Raw genomic sequence first — 25205 nt, 5'->3', positions numbered from 1 at the left:
TCAAACTTTATGATTTTTTTCTCTTGAAGAAATATTGGATAATTTTCTGTATTTTTCTTTTTTGTTTTTCGAGAGGGGTCTCTGTGTAGCTTTGTAGATCAGGCTGGCCTTGAACTTATAGAGATCTGCCTGCCACTGCCTCTCAAGTGCTGGGATTAAAGGCATGGCCACTACCACCCAGGAAAATTTTTAGAAGTTAGTAGCATATATATTGCTACTTTCTTTTTGCTTTCAATTACTTATAAATATTTCTAAACTAAAAATCCCTAGAGCTTGGAAGAAGACTCAGCAGGTAAAAGCACTTGCCATACAAGCCTGACAACCTGGATTTGATCCCCGGAACTCATATTTTTTATAAAAACTAGATGCAGTGGTGTATACCTATAACCAACTCTACAAAGTTGTTTTCTGACCTCTACACAAACACCATGCATGTGCATGAACTTGTATACACACATGAACAAATAAGTAAATTAAAAAAAAAAAAACCCAGAACAATAAAACTCCTAGAATTAGACCATTATAACTTCTGATATGTAGACATCCAAGAAGGAAAACCAGTTTTATCTTTAATGGCAACTACAATCAACTACTACAGGGGTGGGGTGTTTCCAAGGCTCTGTGACCAACAGTGTTGACTGATTACTAGTTATTGTGTAGGAAGGCAGGGAAGCCAGTAATGTAGGCTTTAAACTCCAAGGCCCAAGGGTTCTCAGCTGAGCATTTACAACAAGCTGTTTAAGGATGGGGTACATAGTCTATAAAGATACAGAACCTCAACTAAAATAACATTTAATAATCTGAAGTTGGAGAACTAAATCCCTAACAGTGAAAAAGCAGCTCACACTTTTATTAATCTTTTTGTGGCTCTCAGAAGATTAGAAGCATCCAGTGCCAGTAAAGTGCTTGCCTATCGGGCACAAGACCCTGGACTAAATCTTAGTACTGCAAAAAGAAATGTCCAGTCCCACCTGGAAATATGTAAATTAAATGTGCATTTCTGAACGCAAGTTGAAGACCAAAAACCATCTAAAATTTGCCAGTATACTGAAGTCACTTAAAAATTATTTTCTCTTGGGTCTGGTTATATAGCTTAGTGTAGAAGGATTGAACAGCACAGACAGGTCCTGCTTCTGTGGCACAAAAGAAGAAAATATTACTTTCAACTATGCTGGTTCATAGATGAGACAGTTATAGCTGTAATCAAGAGTAAGTGGGAAGACCCAAACTGAGGTAAAAATAGGATCCCTTTGTATAAGTGAATAAAACACTCAAGGTTTCTGAGGCTCAACATAAAGCAAAGAAACTTTCCTAGTTAATGGGAGCATGTTACATTTCCTAAGCAAATCCTGTGTTTGAGACAGATACTTTCTCAGGCTCAACTAGTATCAATTACTTTTTGAACTCTTGTATAATTGTATAAGGAAAACTCAGAGCTCCACTGAAAAACAGAAGTGTTATCATCAGACATCACAGCATGAGCTGATTTAGAGCAGAGATGGGAACAATGGTTATGGTCACTTATATAAGAAGGGAATCTCTAAGTACTAAAATCATCTAGTGCTACTAAACACAGAATACGCTACATGATTTAATGTTCTCTACCAAGCATATTCCTTTTAACAGCACAAAGCATAGAAATGCTGGTTGATTAATCCTGCTTTTAATCTACTTCAAATTCCTTTATTTTTAAGCCCCCTCCTTCCAACTTTGTTCAAGTAAGCAAACATATTGAAAGGCAGGGAAACATAAAAAAAATATCCCTAGTTAAGCCTAGCCTTTGGGGATTAGTAGCCATGTCAATCTTGTGTTTCCATGTCAACTTTATGATAGGGATAATAGCCCGACATCCTGTGACTGCTCAGGCAAGCACATGAAAATTATAAATGTTCATTCTCTAGCACAATATTGGCCTGATAAATATTAGCACCTAGGTTCAGAAGTCTATGCCTAGGACACAAAAACAAGAACTATAAGAAAATGATAATGGTAAAAATAAAAAAGAGCCATGGAGCAAAAGTTACATCCCAGAAGGCCCCCCTTATGCTGATTGGTACAAGCTGCTTGACTGTCAGCAGCTATACCATCTATCTTTAATCAAGAGGCACCAGGGTAACTGCTGTTTGGCATCTTTCAATTTTCTATTTTCTGTATTTTTATCTCATTTGCTCTCTTCCCTATTTTTCTATCAACTACTATGTTAATTGGTTTATATGGCCAACTTGACACAACCCAGAGTTACCCAGGAAGAGGGAACCTCAACCAAGGAATTACCACGTCATGTTGGCTTGCATCTATAACTCTGAGGGATTATTTTGATTGATGATTGATGTGGGCAGCACTATCCCTGGGGAGGCTAGTCTGGGCTAAGAAAGCTAACTGAACGTAAGGCACAGAGTGAGCTGGTAAGCAGCATTCCTGTATGAGTCTTACTTCATTCCTGCTTCAAGTTCCTGCAAGAATTTTCCTCAATGATGGACTGTGACCTAGAAGCCCGTTCCTTCCAAAGCTGTTTCTGGCCAGAGCTTTTGCGCAGCAATAGAATGAAGCTAGACTACTCTGAATTCCTCTTTCCAACACCCAACAAAGAAGAAAGATACTTAGAACATGTCACAGATAACTATTCTTTTCTGTTCTCATGTGTATGGTAATAGGTACACAGTAGGCCACCTTGTGGGCCTGGGCCATGGTACCCTTAAGGGGTGTGTGAGAGAAAGCAGCATAAGGAAAGAGGTATAATGAAAATCTTTTAAGTACGGGATATCAAGAGTCTTACCCTTGGTTTTATGGCCTGGGCTACATGTCAACCTTCCTAAGCCTAATTTCTCATGTGTATGACAGGAATAAGAAGTATTAACTTCTGAAGTTGTGAGAATAAACTGAATCATATATGTAAAAGCACATTGTAAACCTAAGCTCACTCAAAAAAAAAAAAGCCAACACTTTGAAGACATGACTGCTACAGAAGGAATCCTGCCAACTGTAAGGAACATGCCAAAGTCTGCTTTTAGAACAAAAGCCTGGCATTTTTGAACAAAAAAATTTAAAGGCCAAGTTAGACCAAAGTCTTTCAGTACCTTATACTTTTATTAGCCCGAATAAACTTGGGATAGGTAATAGAATTGCCTTTCCTTTGTTTCATTTTAGGCAACCTCCATGTAGGTTGAGTATTTTCCTTGCATATATGCTAGATTGCTTTGTGCCTAACATAGAGACCCAGGAGACTAATGTGGTGCAGAATTCCTTCTTGATGAAAAAATTGAGTTTAGCAAAACATCAACTCAAAGACCTTATTGGTAGCTAAAAATGTCTGGACAGTCCAGTTTTTAGAGACCATGCCTGGTGTGAACTTTCCAATGGGGCACAGAGGGACCTGTCATTTGCTGCTAACCAATCAACAGTAGTGACTGGAGGTCTCTTTCAGGACTTAGCTGCATAGGGTTCTGGTTTTCATCTTACTGGCACACCTCCATTCTATAAATGGCCCTTATTAGCTTTGAGGTAAATAAGCTACCAGGCTATGGGTTGCCCTGTGGAGAAGACCCTGTGGCAAGGAACTGAGAACAGTCTGTGGCAACTGACAAGCAAAAATGGCTTTCAGCCCACCAGCCAGAAGGTATATCAATCCTTACAACAACCCTATGAGCTGAGAAATGGATCTTTCCCCAGGCAATGTTTATAAAACTCTTGTCTTGCTGACAACCAGATGGCTAGAAGCAGAAGATTCAGTTAAGTGGTGCCTGCTCCTCAAGACACATATATGAAAATCAATGTGCATGGTGTTTTGTTTAGGCAGGACAAATATTTTTCAATCACTTATTTATGTGCATGGGTGTTTTGCCTGCATGTATTTTTGTGCACTGTGTATAGTATATGACACCTAAAGAGGACAGAGTTACAGATGGCCATGAGCTATCATGTAGAGGCCAATGCTTTTAACTGCTGAGCCATTTCTCCAGTTCCAAAACACAGTATTGTTATGTAACCTAGGCTGGCCTTCAATTCTTTATTTTCCTGCTTCAGTCTTCTGAGTGCTAGAATTACAGGAGCGTGTCACTGTGACTGGTTTAAACTAACTGTTAAAAAAAAAAAAAAAAAAAAAAAAAAAGCCAAGCAGCAGTGGTGGTGCACATCTTTAATCTCAGGAGGCAGAGGCAAACAGATCTCTGTTGAGGCTACTGGTCTACAGAGTGTTCCAGGACAGCCGGGATTATTACACAGAGAAACCCTGTCTCTGAAACACAAACAAAAATACTAACAATTAAAATTAGAAAGTAGTTGGGTAGAGCCTGGACCTTTCTCCCTCATTAAGGGGCAACAAACACTCAAAAATGCCAAACTCCCTTGACTTGTATTTAATCATATACAACCCTAACCCCTTGAACTTAAAAAGGTCAAAAACCAAAACTTTTCTAGTAAACTCCCCACTTTCCTAGCTCTGAGTCCTACACAGTCTGTTCTTGTTATGGCCTTCTCCTTTCCCAGAAAAAAGCACTGCAGCATCAGTCTGACATTAATAATGCTCTTCTACATTAAAAGTGTCAGTGGTTACAGACTCAGAAAGCTACACATGCCTCTTACTTACATCTGGAAGTCTGTAAAGCTTCATAGTTCTCTGTAAGGTCATGTTTCTACTCAAGTGAGAAAATTTCACTTCTACCAGTTTCCTGGGATTTAGGGATCGGTGCCAATACCTGGAAGACAATGGAAGTTTCCCTTTGTCTTAGCTGTTCCAGAAGCATCTATTAATACTTACACTGTACCAGGAGCATTGGTGACGCTGACCCTTTCCTATGCATTAATTTGTTTGAAGACTAAAAGAAAAAAAACTGATTCATTAAATTTACTTGCATTGCTAGTTAAGTCCCTTTAGAGTTTGTGGACTTTTATCTCTTCCCCTGAATAATAAATTTTTAATATTTTTTATTTTATTTAATAAAACAAGTATGTACATCTTAAATGAGCCTCCCGATTTTATGTAAAGCAAACCAAGTAAAGAAGTCTAAGATCATGAAAATATTCCTATAAAATAAACAGTATCTGTTATAGTAGATTACCATCCAAGAAAACTAATTCTGAGAAAATCCTTGAATTTATATGATTCCAGTTATACATCATGTGTACTGAAATATACCCACGATGCCCATTTTTCTGCTTATTTACTAAAGTAGTAATTTAGTAAGTTATAGCAATTTTTTGGTTTTGTATTATATTCATTTCAAGTTTCATCTTACTTGAGACAAGAGATATTGTAGTGGGAGATTGGTTTTGTGACGTCTTAAAAGCAGGTTAAACCAATTAACAGTCTGATTGCATTCTCTCTGGAGTAACCTCTGAAAGCCTGGTTAGTTATGAAGTCATTAAAAACAGTTCAAGCCTTCTTTCTTATCCAACAAGAAACCTGAACTTCTGAACATGTCCCATTCAGCAGTGCTGCAAGAAAACTGAGTTTAGATGCTGAAAGGAAACAATGTGACACTGGATGGGCATTTCTGCAAAACTATAGGTTTCCCCAGTCACATCAAATGGAGCAGACATAAAAACATAAATCCAGCATTATTAGTGGGTAAATTTTACTTTTAATGCCCAAGAGGACTTCATGATATATTGAATATTGAACTCAATGATTCCAGTTTTGTCTCTAACAAACTACTATCTCCAGCAAGCCCAATCCCTGTGGATTATATCAGCGGAGAGCAATTCTAGCAAGATGGTAGTTAAGAACCATCACATCTGGGAAAGGGGAAACTTCTGATGTCTGTGTGGTGCTATTACCTGCATGTGGCCACAGGCTTAGGAAGAACTACTCCAGCAGTATACACAGCCTGAAAGATTCCTTCTAGGTTCACTCTTCTAGTTATTTCTCGAATTAACACTGGGGCTACCCGTTTTGATCTCAGTTTCTTATGGACACAAAGAAAGTTGATTTCCACCATCCTCTTCACACTGACAAACAGATGGGACAATTAGAACACACTTAAAAAAAGCAAGGCAACACTTTCAGAAAGTCCCAAAGACTTGGACCAAGAAAGGCATTCCAAAACATAATATTCAAGAAAAAAAATACTGCATTGTGTAGGTATTTCACAAAAATCAAACCAGACACCATTTTCTATACCCACTGTCAAAATGATCAACTCTAGGCCAGGGAGACTTGGCTTCCTTGATCTCAATCAGAATTTAAAACTTTGGCCTATTACTATAATTTTAGATGTTGGATCAGATATGCCTCAAAAAGTGTTCATATATTTGTTTTTTTCAGTAACATATATAATTATGGCAACAAAACAAAAACCCACCAAAACCTGTAGTTATATATTTTTTAATGATTTATTAAAGTTTGCCTGAGGATTCAAAAAAGCAAAGTCAGTCACAAGCTATAGAAGCCAGGCACACACTTTTAATACCAGCAGCCAGAAACTAGGAAGTGGTTTACACACCTTCAATCCTAGGACTCAAGATTAAGAGATAGCCTTGAACTCTTTTTGAGTTCAAGGCCACCCAGATCTGCACAAGAGTGAATGAGTCTAAAAGAGAATTATAGCTCACACCTTTAATTCCAACATCAGGGAAGTATATAAGATAAGATCTCTGAGAGGTATTCATTCTCCAGCCACAATGAGAGAGGTTACAGTCTGAGGTTCAGCCTGAGATACAGGTAAGAAGCTAGTGGCCAGCTGCTTTGTTTTTCTGATATTAAATTGGAGCTTGAACCCCAATATCAGTCTCTGGGTCATTTATTTTTTCATGTTACAAAAACAGACAACAATAACAAAACCCAACTAAATAGTACCCCACAAGGTATTGTTCCATACATGACAGATTCCCCAAGACTCCTAGAGAAGGGCCTTGATAAGATCAGAGCTGACACCATTCCAAGCTACTATAGTCTCCCAGAGTTTCAAAGCTCAGTTCTGACTGGAGGTATGCATGTATTTTATTTAAATCAGTGTTCTTGAGAGCACAGGTTTTTATCAGTCAGCTAAACAAGTACATTAGCTATTAGGCCTCTGGTTTTCAATAGCTAGATATCTGACTTTTGGGGCTGATCATCTGAGGTAAAAATATAACACATTTATCTTCTGGAGAGAGTTTATAATCTCCTTTAAAATTGCTAATTTTTTTTTCCAGGGATACCTGTTGATGGCTTTAATTCTACGTACATAATAGATACACAAATACAAGTGTGTGCATGTATGACATTGAGAGGCAGACAAAGTAAAAAAATTAAAAATACACAGGGAAAGAAGATGGATGGGAAAGTGGAGTGAGGTGTAGGACAGACAGCACTGTCCTCTCATCACTGGCACAAATTTTCCTTTGCCTTAAAAACAAAACAAAACAAAAACAAACAAACAAACAAAAAAACAAAACTATTAGAATTTTTAGATTTACATCGTAAGTGTATAAAGAGCTCCTAAACAGTTCTGAGCAATCTTACTATCAACACTCAGGACTCACACCTATACACATGCTATACACACCTATACACTATGCACTCTACAATTGAGCTAAATATCTTGTCCTTTGGTTTTTTGAGTCAGAATTTTACTATATAGCACAAGCTGGCAATGCCAAAGGTAAACATCTAATGTCTCTCAATGGCTCTCCACAACTCTTTTTTTTTTTTTTGAGGCAGGACTGAACCGGGAGATTGCTGATTCAAGTAACTTGGTCAATCAAGAAGCTCCTGGCAGCCCTCTTCCTCCTGCCTCTAATCTCCCAATTCCATGTTTCATACATAGTACATGACTTTTAATATGGGTGGTGGGGATCCAACCTCAGGCCCTGACTTGTGGTGATATCTCGCTTGAACAAATAAAGCCTGCCTGAAGATCAGAGGATGGAGCTTGCCACTAGCTAACCATAGAAGTCTGCAGGTCTGTACAGAGAAGAAGTGAGGTGGCTGGGTGGAGAGAGGATATAAGTGGGAAGAAACAGGAACTCACTCTCTTTTCCGCTGGGAAGCTAATGAGATAAAGGTGGCTATGGCTTGCTCCTCCTTTTCTCTGATCTCTCAGCATTTTCCTCTGTATCTGACTTTGGGCTTTTATTGTTTAGACCAATGAAGAACTCCATTTACACTCATGTTTGCATTTTTACTGAACTCTGTTACTCTAGCTCTGTATTGTCTAATTTTTAAAAGCATGTTTTAATTATTATTTGGAGGACAGACACACATACACAGGCTTTAACACATACCTGTCATAAATTCGGATGTTTGCTGGGATGGCACTTATGAAACCTACTAGCTTTTTATTTGAAGACACTCGGACCCCACAGTGCCATTGTAGAAGCCATCCTGGGGGACGCAGAGCCCTGTGGTAGAGAAAAGAAACATACCAGTTAGTATTCAAAGAACACAAAAACAAAAGACTTCTTGATTTAACAATCCATTAATGGCCCATAACCAGCCAGGCATACCACAAGAGAAACTCAGGTGAATAGTCAAAGCGGAACATATTGTCATCGTCTTCCACGTAATTCTCATTCAGCAATGTATACAACTCCTTCAGCTACAAGACAAAACAAGGGTATTCTCTAAGGTGTACCTTACACACAATGTTTGTGAATGCAGGTATTGAATTAAAGTCTTACCACTTCAGCATTACTCAAGTCTAAAGTGTCCCACATAAAACCTTGTGGCAAAGAATATGGTTCCTGGCGGATATTGTCCTTGTCTGGTTCAATTGCACCATGAGATGTTATGACTTCGTCTAGAGAAGAAATAAAAGAGAGAGTATATTACATTTCACAGTAGTCTGACAATACCAAACAGCAACAGAAGTTAAAGGATATTTTCGGATTTAGGACATTTGGGCTCAAAATAATCCAATTAATAGAAATGCTAGTAGCAGCTACATTAGTTCATGCTTTATTATAGAATGGTATTAATATAACATTATTCATAATCATATGTACTAAGAACTAACACATTATTATTGTCGATTCCTTTGGACTGTCATTTTACCAGTTAAAGCAAAGGAGGAACTGATATCACCTAGTAATATAAAATGATGTCTCAGCCTCAGCCCTAGGTTGCAGTACACTACCACCACCACCACCACCACCACTGTAAGAGATACAGGCTTGATAGAACAGCTTTATAAATGGTCTCTCTCCTTTATATTTCATTTCTACAAATTGAGGATGGAGGCCAAAATAATCTCTGACCCCTCCCAGCAGCAAAACCTAACACAAATTTCTAAACTGATTACTTCTCCCTACCTACCTGTCTTAGTTAGGGTTTCTATTGCTATGAAGAGACAACATGAGCATAGCATCTCTTACAAAGGAAAACATTTAATTGGGGTGGCTTGCTTACAATTCAGAGGTTTAGTTCATTATCATCATGGTTTGGGACATGGTGGCATACAAGCAGACATGGTGCTGGAGAGTAGCTGAGAGTCCTACATCTTATAGGTAACAGTAAGTAGTCTGAGACACTGGACAGTATCTTGAGCATAAATAAGACCTCAAAGCCCACCTCCACAGTGATATACTTTCTCCAACAAGACCACACGCAAGGCCACGCTGCCTAATAATGCCACTCCCTATGAGACTATGGGGACCAATTACATTCAAATTACTATACTACCTTTACTGCTAGCCATGTAGTCTGTATTATAGTCCAGTGACTTCCGGGTTCTCCTACTATTTGAGGGGAGTGTCTTGTGTGTGCCAGGTTGGCCTTGAACTTGTTATCTGGCACATGATGACCTTGAACTTCTGATCTTCCTGTTTCTACTTCTTCAGATTATCTGTGTATAGCTAGGCTGCTTGCTTCTTAAGAGTTTTAGAGGGCAAGTGACTCTTTCTATGCTGATTGGAACTTAAAATAAGACATTTATACTGTAATGTAATTTGAACACTTTCATATTATTATTTATAATCTCACCTTTGCAAAATGGGAAAGAGAAACAATTATTACATCTATAGCAAGTTAACTAACTGAGAAAAGTCTTAAGTGGAATTTGATGGAGCAAGCCTGGTCCTAAGATCAAGATTCTAATTCTCTACATGGCCTTTTTACTTTCAAGGCACCTAACTCCCATATGATACTGAACTGATACAGCACTAGAGTGTGTTCAGAATCCTGATAAGAATTACACAATTATCCATTTAGTGAGATAGTTTAGGGAAGTTTTCTGAGTTCTATAGAATACTTGAGGTATAAGAAATGCTAATAATAATAATAATGTAATAGGAGATAGAGGAGGATGCTAAAGTGATAGCTCAGAGGTACTGTTGCAGAGCACCCAAGTTTGGTTCTCAGCACCCACATTGTACCTCACAACTACCTTTAACTACAGTTTCAGGGGGTCCATTGCCTTCTTCTGGCCTCCAGAAGAACAGACACCAAAAATAAATACGGTTCACATACATGCATGCAAGCAAAACAGTCATATGCATCCAATAAAAATTTTAAAATCTTAAAAATACAGTAATTTAGAGGGAAAAAATCTTCATGAAGATCAGAAGCAAAGATCAAGAATAAAGAGAAAAAAATCCAACTTTCTGTACAATATATGTAGGCTATATATTATATATATTATAATTAGTTATACTATAGGATATTATATAGTTATATACAGCATATTTTAGTATACAATGTGTTATATGTTACACACATACATATAGGAAAGTTTAATAGGAAATTATAATATATAATACACATTTTAATATGAGATAACTGGATAATGTAACAGAAACAGCAATTAGGCTACTATCAGTGTTACTGAAAACAAATGTCCCTACCTAGCAGTATGTATTACTTTAAGAATGCAGATACTAGCTTTTGTGTTAATTCTGAGTGTACGATACAAGACTAAGTGAGGTCTCTTCATCCTGGGTTGTGGAAGCATGCATATGAGCTTACTCAATTTGGGCACTGGCTGTGTGTCCCAGAACTGGTATCTGCGCTTTGTGGCCTCATCAATGTTCCTGGCTGGGCCTTGACATGCAGACAGTAGCTCCATTGCTCTCTGGATGTCCTGTAGCTTCTGAATAGGGATGGTGGGATTCTATAAGAGCAGAGACACAGAGACATATGATGTGAGGAAACTGCTACCACTTTCAAACGCAAGATAACTGTGTATTGGCCTCAGTGGCGGCAACTCCTAAAAACTGCCCCACCTCCTGGAAGCCTGCTGCAGGCTGTCTGTGAATATACGGAGATAAAACAACTGCACTGTTGCAGATTACCACTGTGCTGCAGTTTCAATGGGACTCTGGTGGTTTGGGAACACTAAGTACACAAAAGCACCCTTTGCTTCAGGATCCCACCCATCTGTGCCGGTCCCACTGTTCCTTTGAGAAAAGAAGGCAAAGAGTGACATGCAGGGCATGCATTACTGTCACACAGCAGCCAGGCAGCCAGGAGCCTCGGTTGTGCTGTTAGCGTTAATGCTCTGCGGCAGCAATGGAGGGGCAGAGGAAACAACTTCTAGAACAGAATCTAGACAGACAAGAGATGATTAGAAGGGAAAGGGGAAGAAAAAGAAAGAGAACCTTAGGACTATGCTGGGAAGGAAATGGTTAAGAAGAAACCACTAACCCTGTTACTGTGCCCTCCTGTGTCACACCCAGCCCTTCTCATACTAGAGGAACCCTGAGACAGAAGGCAGAAGAGAAGCTTTTCTGCAAATCATGATCCTTGGCAATGTCTGCATGTTCTCCCAACTGAAGTGTGGAAAACTAGCCTCATTTTTAGGTAAAATGTATTCTAATCTATAAAGTGGGCAGTACTTTTAAATTCTCTTCTCAAATCCAATATCCTTGCTTTTCTTTGCACAGTCCCTGTCTATTTAATTCTTCAAATGTTAAGAATGAAGACACTGGACCTGGGATTTGATACAGAAATCAGTGCCCTCCCTCAATATGTAAAACAACCGAGTTTAAGGATTTTGATACCATTCAAATAATGCTTTCTATTAGGATTTTGAAGTGGTTGGAAGAAACACAAGCTGCCCTGTGGCAACCTTATTTACTGGGTTTCTTTAGGTTCCTGACACTGAAATTATCTAGTAGACAAAGCTATGAAGTCTAACTGGAGCAGGCCAACAGTTTACTGCCTCCACTCAACACAACTCTATCACTGCTGAGTCTGGGAGCTGTTTTTAAACATAGGGCTGTATCTTAATGACACAAATAAAAGAGACTACTTTCCTGTTCTAATTGTTGCATTCCTTCTCTCTCTCCTCTTCCTCCTTCCCTTCTCTCACTTTTGGAAGTGGTACTAGGAACTGAACCCAGAGCCACATACATGTTAGACAAGCAATGCTCTACCACTGAGCATAGTCTCAGCCTTTCAAAAAATTAATGTGAGACAGGGTTTCACTAAGCTGCCCAGGCTGACCTTGAATTTGTAGTATTCCTATATCAACTGCTCAAATAAGAACTGTTATAGGCATGAACCATAACACGTAGCCTGCATTTTTTTTCTGCCATGTTGTTCATCTTACTAATCACAAATACTCAAATATGATGAAATTATAACAACAAAATATGTGTGCCTAGCTATTCTTAGCTGATGTATATAATTTGTTTTAATTCCAGTTGTTCTTTTGGCCTGTTGATTTCAAAACTATAATGTCATGTGACGTGCTTAGTTTTAATTCAAACTTTTTTTGCCTTAAAAAACTTGGGTCTGGTTTTATTTTCTAACACTTTAAGTAACTGATTTCTTATGTTTTTGGTTGTGAGCCTAGCCTTTCATGGCTGAGCAACCTCTCCAGCCCTAAGTAACTGATTTCTAAGATAAGAAAGTTAATAACCACTTGAAATTTCAACCCAGTTCACTAAGAGACCTACAACAGGAAACAAGCTTATACCATATTTCAACTAATAATACTTGAAGATTCATTTAACCTGACTTGAAAATCAAAGTAGAATCTAGGATTAAAAATAAACCTGTCTACAGAGCCTGTACTGAATTTGCTGTAGTAAAGTTTCTTTTCTGACAGTTAAATCTTCCAAGACACATCAAAAGGAAACCATTTTGCAATACTCATGAAACAGCATCTTGGTTCTGAAGGAGGCAATGATACTCCAGGTCCAGGAAGACCCTAAAGTAGTTTGTATGTTCTACCTACCAGGCTGACTTACAATGGCCATTTGTGACACATTTAAATCCCAATGCTCACTATTTAAGTGCTTTCTAAAAACAGGTGCAAATAAGTACAATTTTCAAACTTATAATGTCAAAATAAGGACATTTACAGTGAATCTTTTTTTTTTTTTAACTTTGTGATTATTTCTGAGATGCAGAGGAGTAAATGCAAAACCTTGCACACCATGGTTGGTAAATGCTCAACCACTTGGCCACACTCCCAGCCTTAGGATTTATCCTTTTTTTTTGAGACAAGGACTCCCTATGTAGCTCAGACTGGCCTCGAACTCACAATCATCCTGCCTAGGCCTCCTGGGTGCTGGGATTACAGGCGGGCGCCACCACGCTCACCTTATGATACATTCTTAAATCTATCCATTCACCTTCCATAGTATCACCACCTGGGGAGAAAGGCGAGAATGTGCATTAGCCCCCAATTAACTGTCCACTATTATGTTCTTACCTAAGAGGTAGGAATTCCTCTTTCTTTCCGTAACTGCTTCCTAAAGAATACTGAGTATCAGCTACATTCTTTGCCCATTATTTTCTAAATTGAATACCTTAGGAAAAAAAATCTGTCCAAGTCTTCTGCCACTAGAATGTCTGTAAGAAAGGGCTGGGGTTGTGATTCAGGCAGTAAAGTGCCTGCCTGGCAGGCACAAGGCCCTGGGTTCAATCTCACATATTGAAATCTGTTAAGAATACAGACAGATATTTTAATTTTTAATCCTTGATATAGACCAGATAATTCTCTAAATACAGTCCACTGTAATAGTACAGCATTATCTATAGCTGGCATATATTTACAGAGGAGGGCTGTAGGAGGAGAAACCCCAACTTTTAAAAAAAAATACAGTAGACAAAAGCCCACATTAAAACACTGTTTTATTAAACATTAGCTTCTAATGCTTAAAAAACAAACTCTACTATATACACTAGCAGTAGTCCTCCCACTCAGTTGGCTGCAGTGCCCAGAGTGGAGGTGAAGTGCTTAGAATCCTTGAGAGTAAAGGGATGGGTAAAGCCAATGGCATGGTAGAAGCAAAGAGCTGCCCACAACTGCAGGTAAGTGATGCATTTATCTGCTGAAGCAACACCAAGAAAATATTTGCAAGCTGATGGTGGTTTCTTGATAGACCTTGGAAGTTGTGTCTAGTGGAACACTGATCACCTGAGACCAAGAGGAAAGCTAGAGAAAGACTCAATTTTGTTCTCTCCCTCAGTCACTCAGGGCAAAACTGGAGCAAGTCATTACTCTTCAGAGAGACTCCTGGTCCTTTCACATAAAGCAGGTACTAACAACAAAAACATCCATAGACTGATTTATAATATAAACTTCATATTAAAAAGCTGAAATCCACAAAACTTGTAGGTGCTGCCTCCAGCCATGTGTGATGTACTTCAGAAAACAAAGCAACCTTCATTAAAAATAATTTAACTTCATGGCAGCCCTAGGACTGGGAAAAAGGAAATAGGCTTTCCAGGATAAGCAAACAAGCTCAAAGATATACAGTACACTGTGAGTAAAGGAGTCAAAGCCACATGCCAGGTCTTGGTGCTACTTGCCCACAAAGATTTAATTGAAGCTACAACTATCAAAGTCATCTTTTTTGTTATTTTCTACTCAGCTCCTTTCACTCTGGTTTCCTGCACCACCAGGGCTGTGCTCTCTTGCATGACAAGAAGGAGGGATCTCCACAAACAAGGTCACTATATCACCATAACTGTATACAGGACAACTAGCCCTCTGTTCAGCAGGCTATCTGCCAACATGGGACCCAGATGAACATCGAGTTTGGTCTAAAATAGGGGTGTCCTAAGGGAGAACATGAGGAGATGTTCCCCACCCTTAGCAATGGCATGAGGGATGGCCACTGCAAATCAGGCTGATTCAAAGTCAACAGAAGACTTACCCATGGCTGCTCCCGCTGAAATCTGCTGCCAGATGGCGTTGTGCTATGCAGGTAATTAGACAGACACCCAGAAAAATTAAAATGTGAATATCTTCTGAACTAAAAGTAATCACAGATTAAGTGTAACTTCAAAACAAAACAAAACAAAAATGCCTACCAGGCTCTTAGGGAGACATTCTTCTATGACTATGGATCTACTTACTACTACACAGAGAAGGAGAAATGAGGTGGCTACACACATACAGAGAAACACAGTATGTATTTCTTGGTTATGTGAGTGTCAAAGTGAGCTTCAGAGAGGCTGTTGTTAATACCCTCCAGTTACTTGTGCCATTCAACACACAGCCAAATGAATCACTAGCTACACACATCTAGCCCTAAGGGCACTACTCTGCCCAAACCCATCTCTTCTGCATTAGTAAACAGCAGCTGTGGCAAGAAAACAGGCTCTCACTTTTGAAGACTGCTGAATTTTAATCTCCTGGGAGTCAGATGCAGAGTCGGACTTGGTACCCCCAGAATTCGGCTTCTCCTTTTTTCTCTTCTGTTTCTTCTTTTTCTTTTTTGCTCCCAAATCCCCTCCAGGGCTTCTGTAGGAAATGCAAGGAGGGTAAAATAAACCAAAGGGGGAAAATCATTATATAAAACTGAGTTGCATAAAAGCCATTACTTAGGAAAACATGTGATCTACACAGTGAAGGACAACTATGTTAGGATGTGTGGGATACCAGAGTGAGGTTGAAGTGTCCATAAGCAAACACTGGTTCTTGCTGGTGCTCAGATTCTTTCTAAACATAAAAATTGTAATATAAACCCCATTTATAACCAAAGTCAAAAAAACATTCAGTTACTCCTACTCCACCAACCCACTTTTTACTTAGCCTTGAAGAGATACATCTGGGGTCAGAGATGGTTAAGAGCACTCGCTGCTCTTGCAGAGAAACTGGGTTTGATTCCAAGCATCCCCATGGCAGTCAAAACTGCCTGTAACTCAGTTCCAAAGGGTCTGATGCCTTCTTTAGGCCAGTAAGGGCACCAGACATGCATATGGGGCAGAAACATATAAAACACTTATAGGTATTAAAAAATAGATATTTTAAAGACCTACATGTATAAAAATATCCATTATAGATACCTCCTTGGGTTGACACTATTCATCCTTTTTCTTGTTTAGTTGGCTTTGTACATATGGACAAGCACTCTACTACTGAGCTATATCCCTAGCCACTCAAACTACTTACCTTGAAGTAACAGAAACTGCTTTTCCACACATGAGGAAGTTTGTTTTGATTAAAAATTTTTACCTTGATCAGTAAAAACCTTTAAGGTTTATGCCAATAAAATGACTTAGTAGGTAAAGGCACTTGCTGCTAAGCCTGACAGCCTAAGTTAAAGCTCTGGGACTCACAGGGTGGAAGAGAGAACTGATTTCCTCCAGTTGTCCTGACCGCCACAGGCATACTCTAACGTGCACATATACACACACCACTACCAGTAACAATAAATAAATGAGTAAATACAAATGTAATATATTAAAAAATTCCTAAGCATCAAAAATATTACTTGATAAAATATTTTTGTTTGGAACCCTTTCCACTGCTAATTTCTGAAAAAGAAAAAGAATAAAAAAGAGAGATACAAGATTAAAAATTTTCACTTACTATGTTACTCTATCATCAATTTTGTAGAAAGCATATTAAAATTTAACATTAGAGATTATTACTGCCTATGTAGGGAAAGTAATGTTAACAACTGGCTTTGCTCCACTGTTGTAACTCAATGCCCTGACTATTTTCTTTCCTAATTTCTACCTAATTAGCATTCATACAGTCATCCTCTAAGATTCAATGCCATTACTATGTACTCGAAGCCTTATAATAGTCTCTCAAAAACAATAGTTTTGTGGTATATTTGCTTACAAAAGTGTCTTCTTTAATCATATTTTCATTTTTATAATATTTTCTAATAACAGAATCAGAAACATAAACCATGAAACCTGCTCTATTCTCTCCTTCCATTTCCAATGTTCCTGGTTCTACACTAAGCTACCTTATTGCTCCACATCACACCGTGAAGACTGGTCAGATTTTGCTGAAGCATTCCTGTACAAAAGGCTGTTCATGCAAAAGTGTTTCAGCACATCTAGCTTCCTACTTTCAGGCTGGCTTGTCCACAGGTGCGGATTGGTCAGTAATTAAGGCTCTCCCTAAATACTGTACTGATTTTCAGTCCCACCACCAGCAGGAAATAGAGGGTATCAATGTCCTCTACCTTTAGCAGTACTTTACTTGTATCATGTTTTCTCATCTGAAATAATTTTATAGATGGGGTTGGGAGAAATTCGCCAGAGTCTTCATTATTTAATCATTTAATCAAGACTTGGCCTAAATATTTTTCCTATTGGTTATTTAATGTCATTTCAAGAATTGTTCCTTTATGCCCCCTTTCTATCAGCCATCCCTAAAAATAATTTACAGATACCCTTCATGAATGCATCTATACATATCTATTCAGTATTCAGGACACATGTTCTCATTTTTCTTATGTATGTGTATGCATACCATATATGTGTGTGTGTGTATGTATGTATGTATGTATGTATGTATGTATGTATGTACGTACGTACGTACTTGTGTTAGCTCAAAGCTGACATTGCATGTCTTCCCTGATTGCTTTCCTCTTGGCTTACTGAATCAGGGACTCTTACTGAGCCAAGAGTTTACTCATTCTAGATAGTCTAGATAGCCTGCTTATTCAGGGGATTTCCCTGTCTTCCTCCCAAGTGCTGGGATTACAGCTGGTGATCATATCTGCCTGTTTTTTATGTAGATTCTGGGGGATTCTCACAAGTGCTTTACTCACTGAGCTATCTCTCCAGCTGTTTTAATCTCATTTAAGCCTCATAAATACCCAGATTTAGACAGTATCATCTGGCTTCTGCTAGTTGTTTAGATCACAAATACTTTACTCAGTGTAATTGTTTAAAATTTAAATTCATGATATCTTTTTAAAAAGTATTATGAAATCTAAAGTTATAAATGCTTTTTTACTTGTGGTTTACTTTTAAATTTTGCTTATGTATCATCTTCCATATTCCAAAATGACACAGCTATTGTGTAGTGGGTCGCCCCCCCCCTCCAACACCGGTCTTTTCTATGGCTTTCTAACTCATTTGGGACCAAATGTAAATGCACATGAAATATTTTGTCTTTAATATTCCAAAAATACATTATAGAGACAGGCCTATAATTTTACCTATACAAGGAGCTAAAGAGCAAGAAGATGGCAAGTTTGAGACCTGCCTGAATTACAGCATAATTTCAATGCCAACACAGGCAAGTAAGAGGCTACCTCAAAAGAAAAAAAAAATTACACAATGGTTAGGTTATGTATCTCAATGTACAGCACTCGTTTAGCATGCACATAACCATGGGTTTAAAACCTACTTCTGTAATGGTAGAAAAGTTATAAATACAAGACGCCCTCATATAATAGAATATGTCAGTCCAGGAACTAAACTGTAGTATTCAAAGACTAGTAATAACAAAGAATTTTACACCTCTACTTACTGACATTCAATTCACACCTCTCACAAACTCCACGGTGAGATTCATGTGTCTCTAGATGCTGCTGCAGCTGTGAGCAGATTCAAATTACAAATTCTTTCATGGAGAGCTGGAGCTCATTCTCTCTTCCCTTGAATTCAGGTGGCCTTTGACTTGCTCTGACCACAGTGAAAGTGGCACTATGTGACTTCCAGGTCACAAAAGGACATGCACCCCTTCTTCTCTTCTAACACTCTCATAAGCCTGGCTCCTTTAAGACTCTGCCATGATGGTAAGGCCCATCTTGACTCTCTGGGTAAGTTGGAAGCTGAACTCTTGGCTCAGGTCCAAGATAATTACAAGCCATGTTAAGTGAATCACATAAATCCAGCTCAAGGGGCCCCAAAGTCTCTTGACTTTTAGTAGTAGTCACTTTTGTGGTGCTATAATGAAAACATCTGACAACAACATAAGAGAGTAAAGATTGGTTTGGGCTCATGGTTTTAGATAGTTCAATTCATGGCTATTTGGCAACCATTCAGTCGGGTAGAACACCATGGTGATGGAGCTGTCTGCAGAACATTACAATGGCCCACTAGCACACACAGAATGGAGAATATGGGAAGGGGCCAGGGAAAGGTATTACCCAAAATGATATCCTCAGTCCACATGACCAACTTCTTCCAACCAAGTCCCAACCCCTACCTTTCAGCAGCACCTCTCCACCATCTTAGGAACCAGCCACAGATTCAACCATTAACTAGGTCAGAGCCTTCAGATACACTAGAAGTGTGTTCTACTTTTCTACTTCCTTTTCTTTCCTTCCCTTTTGTTTTAAAGATAAGTTCCCAGTATTTAGGTTAGGCTGACCTCAAATTTAATATATGTTCAGGTGGGCTTTCCAGCTCCTGCCTTACAAACAAACAGAGCCATACACTCTCTTTTGGCTGTTCTGACTTCCATGCCAAGCAGCTTTGTGTCTGGGATCCAAGGTCTCTGGGTGAATCAGAGACTGACAGGCTCCACCTTTAAGCAGTATAAGAGAGAAATGTGTCTTCTCTGGCTTAAGCAACAACTGTGACATTGTTTATTCCTACTTCATACCCCAGTGCACTGTAATCTTCATGCCCCAAAATCACGATTATATAGAGATTCCTTTTATCAGTTATTCACATTAAAGTAATAAACATTACATTTTAATAAATAATTCATTCTTTCTTAAGTCCAAAATACAAAAACATAAGGAGCTGTAGATTCTTCCCTGTTCCTAACCCTAAAATAGAAAGCAGTGTTCACTGCTGAAGACCTCGTCAAGTGGTACCCCACTGGTCTAAAAATAGTAATGTATTCCCATCCCAAAATGAGCAGTTTATTTTCATCAGTAGAATCAAACTGTACAATCACCATGTTTATATTTAAAAATCATCTGGTGACTAAGGGTGCCCATAAATATCTCACTAGCACCTGGGATGAAACGAGTTTATCAGAGCCAGATGCCAGAGCTAGAAACATGCTGTGGATAAACCTTGTTTGGGATATTCTGATTTGGAGCAAGGATATTTTGTGTTTTCTTCCTGGATATGTTCAAGTTGGCACCTTATGAAGTGGTGACAGTACGGTGCTAATGTGGGAGTCACATGTGGATGCATATGTGTGTGCATGGAATAAAAGGAATCAATTCATACTGGTATCCCAAAGGTCTCTACTGCCACTAGAAGATGTAAATAACAAATACCTTCTGAATGAGTGACTGGTGTGTAATTTTGGCTCTCAGGGTAGCTCCAGTCATGTATTGCCAGACAGTAAAACACCTCTGAAAAGTAACAACTTCCCCTACCTTTGTAATAGAGATTACTGAACCTAATACCAAATGTTCTCTAAATTTTTACTTAGTGCTGTGTTCATAGAGAGGCTGAAGTCAGTGAGGACATATCCTTGCTTCCTAAGACAGGCAGCACCCCTCTCCTGCCAGAACCCTTTTCTAGAACCCATCAGAAAGTCAGTCTATATTTGCCCACATTCCTAAAGCACATTCTTAGAGCAGGACAGGGAATAAATAGCCATGATTGGTGTGCATATCTGAAGCTAAACAACATCATTGTCAGTGTACAATCCAGACACTTGTCTGTGGCTTTCTAGAAAGTATATTTTAAGACACTGGAGAAGATATGAAGACATTCATTAGAAGCAAAAACACTAGATTATTTCATCAAAAATTCCTTAAATACATTTGTATCACCTATAATATAAACTAGGACAATTATGTGATGAAATTTTGTATTAATTAAATTTTGAGAGTTAATTAATACTACTCATCCAAACTCCCTCCCTAATCTCTATAATTTAAAAACAGCATCTCTACTGTACAGCCATGGCTGGCCTAGAACTCACAATGTAGACCAGAATGGCTTCAAACTTACAGAGACACATCTGTCTTGGTCAGACTCATCCTAAGTGCTGAGATTTAAAGAGTGTGCTACCATGCCTAGCTTAAAATTGTACCTTTTAATTTTGGTATAATGAAGAAAATATGCTCAACTTTTATTAGGCCTAGTTTATAAATTCTTCCTTCCCTTGCTTATCTGAACATCAAAAATTGGCAAGGAATTACAAAAACTGGCACCAAATGCTTTATTTCTTCTTTCAAATTCCCACACATATTCCAACTTTCCCAACCCTTAATGAGCTACTTTTCCATTTCTCAGAAGCCTTAAAGAAACCAGGATAGGGAGAAAGAATTGACAGGGGTATATCCTCATATTACTAGGACAACCACAGTAAAAAACAAAATACAGAGAAGGGCTCGAAATGGGTGACATATCTGTAACGCCAACACCCAGGAGGGTGAGGCTAAAAGAAATCATGCATTTGGGGCCAGCCTGTTCCTCAAAATATGACTACCAGCAGCAGCAATAAGTAGAGACTGAAGAACAGCTCAGCACGTAGGAGCTCTTACAGAAGATCCAGTTCCAGGAATTCTGACACCCTCTTTTGGCCTCCATGAGCACCTAGAGACAAGCAGTCACAGACATATACACTGATGGTGATGATGTTAATACAGGAACAAAGACAAACTGAACTGTAAAGAATTCAAAACAGTAAAACATTTTGGGATTTTCCGAGTTCCTCAGATCTATTTATCTGTGTGGGTGTGCATGCATGTGTTTTGTGACTGTGTGCTCTTATCTCAACACACAGAGGCCAGAAGAGGTGTCAGATGTCCTTCTCTATCACTCTGTCCATTCCTCTCAGGCCAGGGTCTTTCTGTATCTGGAGTCCACATTTTTTACTATAAGTTAGAAGCCATAAAAGCCCCAAAATCCTCCTGTCACCTGTTTCTTCCCCCATGGGGCCTGTGGTTAAAGGTGTGCAAGGTACACCTGGATTTCTTTTTTTGGTTTTTCGAGACAGGGTTTCTCTGTGGCTTTGGAGGCAGTCCTGGAACTAGGTTTGTAAACCAGGCTGGTCTTGAACTCACAGAGATCCGCCTGCCTCTGCCTGCTGAGCACTGGGATCAAAGGCGTGCACTACCACCACCCAGATACACCTGGATTTCTATGTGCTGCTCAGCAACAGGCACTGTTAACTACAGAGCCATCTCTCTAGCCCCTCTTCAGAACTTTCAACAACAATCTTAATGTAATTCAGCAATTATACTCTCATGTTTCTAAACAAACAAAAATAAAATCTATCTTTACAGAAATTTACATGTGAACATTCATAGCAGCCAGACCTCAAATGGAAACAATCCAAATACCTATCAACTGATTGATGAATAGTTAAGGAAAACATGATATATTCATATAACAAGATTACTATTCAAAAATAAAAAATGCAGCACTTACCCACATAACAAGAAAGAATTCAGTGTAAGAAGACAGTGTTGTAAAGGCCATATACATGGCTCCATTAGATAAAATAGCCAGACAAGACCAAAGAAACACAAGACAAATTTGTGGTTGTCAGGAGCAGAATAGCAGCGTAGAATGGTTAAAGTTGACTGTCAATTTGACATGGTGTAGGATCACCAGAAACAAGCCTCTGAGCCTTTTGGTGAAGGGTTATATAGACTAGGCTAAAGAAGATGAAAATTCCTATTCCAAAAGTGGGTGGCTCTGCTCCACGGACTGGGGTCCTAATATATAAGGAGAAGCAAATTGAGCACCAGCATGCAAAGATTTTGTCCTGACTGTGGATGTAGTGTGAACAGCCTCCAATTGTTCCTGCTGCCTTCCCTTCCTTACCATAATAGACTACCATTCCCATAAACTTTAAAAAGAAAAGCAGCCTTGAATTGCCTTTGTTACAAGGACAAAGTGACTATCAGAGAGAGCCTAGGGGATAGACTGTTGTGGGATATTTGTATATTCCATGAAAATATATTGCTGTTATTGGTGTAATAAAAAGGAAAATGGCCAATAGCTAGGCAGTAGGTATAGGCAGGACTTTCAGGCAGAGAGATAACTCCGGGAAGAAGAAGGCAGAGTTGCCAGTCAGACACAGAGGAAGCAACATGGGCAGTATGGGCAGATGGGGTAATGAGCCACGTGACAGAACAAAGTTTAAAGTAAATGGGTTAATTTAAGTTATGAGAGCTAGTGGGACAAGCCTAAGCTAAGGCCAAGCTTTCATAATTAATAATAAGTCTCCATGTCATTATTTTTGAGCTGGTGGCCCCCCCCCCAAAAAAAAAATCTGACTACAATGGACTGCTTAGGGAAGTGGTTTTCATTCTGGGGTGATGAAAATCACTTCTAAAACAGACTGTGGTAATTGTTGTACAACTTTGTGGATGTTATAGAAGCCACTAAATTGTATGCTTTCAATGGGTAAATTGCATAGTATATAAAATTTTATTTCAATGAAACCTTTTACAAATATTAACTAGTGAACTCCTATGCCTGGGGTAGCAGGATGAGAGAGGCCTGAACAGATCCAGAACCATAAGAGCTGTTTAATTGGAATTTGCTTCCTATAGAAGGCCACAGGCTCTGAAAGAACACATACGGCAGAAAGATGCCACAAGCCTGGGTGTAAGATGCTGAGCAAGCACTAGGACAGAAGAAGAGAAACCCTTTTAGAAAAAGATTCCACATGGAAATTCAGTGAAGTCTGACTCAGACTCCACTAGAGGTGGATCACTAAGTCCAGAAATGCAACTGTGGAAATCACATTGCCCTTCATAAATATCTCTCCAGCTTTAATAAGAGTTCCATGCCCATCTTCCCTGAGATTACTCATGAAAGACCCAAACAAGTTCTGAATTTTGCTTTCTTGAGCTGAAAATGTGAGGTGGGGATGGGATTCTGGGCCTTGTTTAAAATCTGCCACTGGAACCAACTCACTCCATCTCTCACATGGAAAGGTCAAATAATGAACTTGCTACTCCAGCAAAATGTAAAAACTATAGGCAGGACTTAACTAGAAGAGCCAATGGACTAGAGCTTCAAAAATATTTCTGTGTGTCCTAGAGAATACCCACAAAAACCCACCCTGCTTCTTTCTGAGCCCACAGCAAGTTCCCAGACTGACAGATATGACCACTGAGTTCTAGTCCTAACACTACAACTGTATTGAGTGTATCATTTAACTTCTCTGTGCCTCAGTTTACACATCAGCAAAAGGATGACATTTTCAATAAACAGTATTGTTTATTGAAAGTCCTAAGGATCAAGTGAGTTAATGCATAGAAGAACTTAACTTTTAGCAGCAACACAGAAGTCACTCAGCATCTAATTAGCTATCATTGTGATGGCCCAGCTTTTACTTTATATTCATGTAACACAGTTCTAACTCCCGCTTTTATTTTACTAATGTAACACAATGCTAGCTCAAACTGTACTGTCTCCTACCAACTTGACACAATACCCATTAACACAGGGTTTTGTATTTATTTCCAGCACCTGAAATAGTATCTGGCATACAAAAGATCCTCAGTGAATATTTTCTGGATGAATGAGAAATCAATTTTAAAAATCATTTTAAAAAAAGACAAAAAACTGACAGAATCATGGGCTGAGGATATGAATAAGCACTTTACCAAAGAAAAAGCCCTAGCAGCCAATACTCTTGAAAAAAAAAAATGTGCTCTACTTTGTCCACTGATCTGGCAACTATTTTTCAGTCCAATACATCAAAAGTATGTGCAAAAAGACAATCTTCACATGCCTTTGGCAAACGTAAGCTGATGCAACCACTGACAAGAAAAATCTGGCATGCCTACTGTCATCATCACCACCACCACCAGCAGCATTACTGTTTCCCACACATTGTGTTTGTCATAACCATCACCATTACCATCACCATCATCAACTTTAAAGCTGATAAAATATCACCGTCACTATTATCAATATCAATCTTTACCACAAGCAAATTATATACATATATATATATATATTATCACCATAGCGTATCACCTATATCATCAGCATCATCACAACCACCAGCATTACTACCCCCACATCACTATCTCTGTAATACCAACACTACCACCATTACCACTATCACTGCCATTACAATCACCACCACCACCACTAACAACAACCACCTCTCACCGTCACAGCAGCTAACCATTTACATAAATCATAGGAGATGCTGTACAAAATGCCTTAGATCTGATCTTGTAAACTGTCATAA

General features: G+C 38.8%; 1 protein-coding gene across 3 annotated transcripts in view; it reads right to left on the bottom strand.

Moving 5' to 3' along the window:
• Nmt2 (N-myristoyltransferase 2) overlaps positions 1–25205 on the bottom strand; it is a 43125-nt gene that overhangs the window by 7051 nt on the left and 10869 nt on the right. Inside the window, exons 2-10 of one of the 3 annotated variants that reach the window (XM_051205888.1) lie at positions 15479–15614; positions 15025–15067; positions 13463–13512; positions 10880–11024; positions 8599–8717; positions 8425–8516; positions 8203–8319; positions 5776–5946; positions 4586–4694 (exon numbers count right to left, since the gene is read on the bottom strand). In XM_051205888.1, coding sequence (XP_051061845.1) covers positions 4586–4694; positions 5776–5946; positions 8203–8319; positions 8425–8516; positions 8599–8717; positions 10880–11024; positions 13463–13512; positions 15025–15067; positions 15479–15614 — 982 coding nt within the window. The remainder of the gene's footprint in view (positions 1–4585; positions 4695–5775; positions 5947–8202; positions 8320–8424; positions 8517–8598; positions 8718–10879; positions 11025–13462; positions 13513–15024; positions 15068–15478; positions 15615–25205) is intronic. The other 2 variants (XM_051205889.1, XM_051205890.1) reach the window with 2 other exon arrangements.

Source organism: Phodopus roborovskii, unplaced genomic scaffold (genome assembly GCF_943737965.1).
Source record: "Phodopus roborovskii unplaced genomic scaffold, PHOROB, whole genome shotgun sequence".
NCBI lineage: Eukaryota > Metazoa > Chordata > Mammalia > Rodentia > Cricetidae > Phodopus > Phodopus roborovskii.
This window is presented reverse-complemented; position numbering and strand designations above follow the sequence as displayed.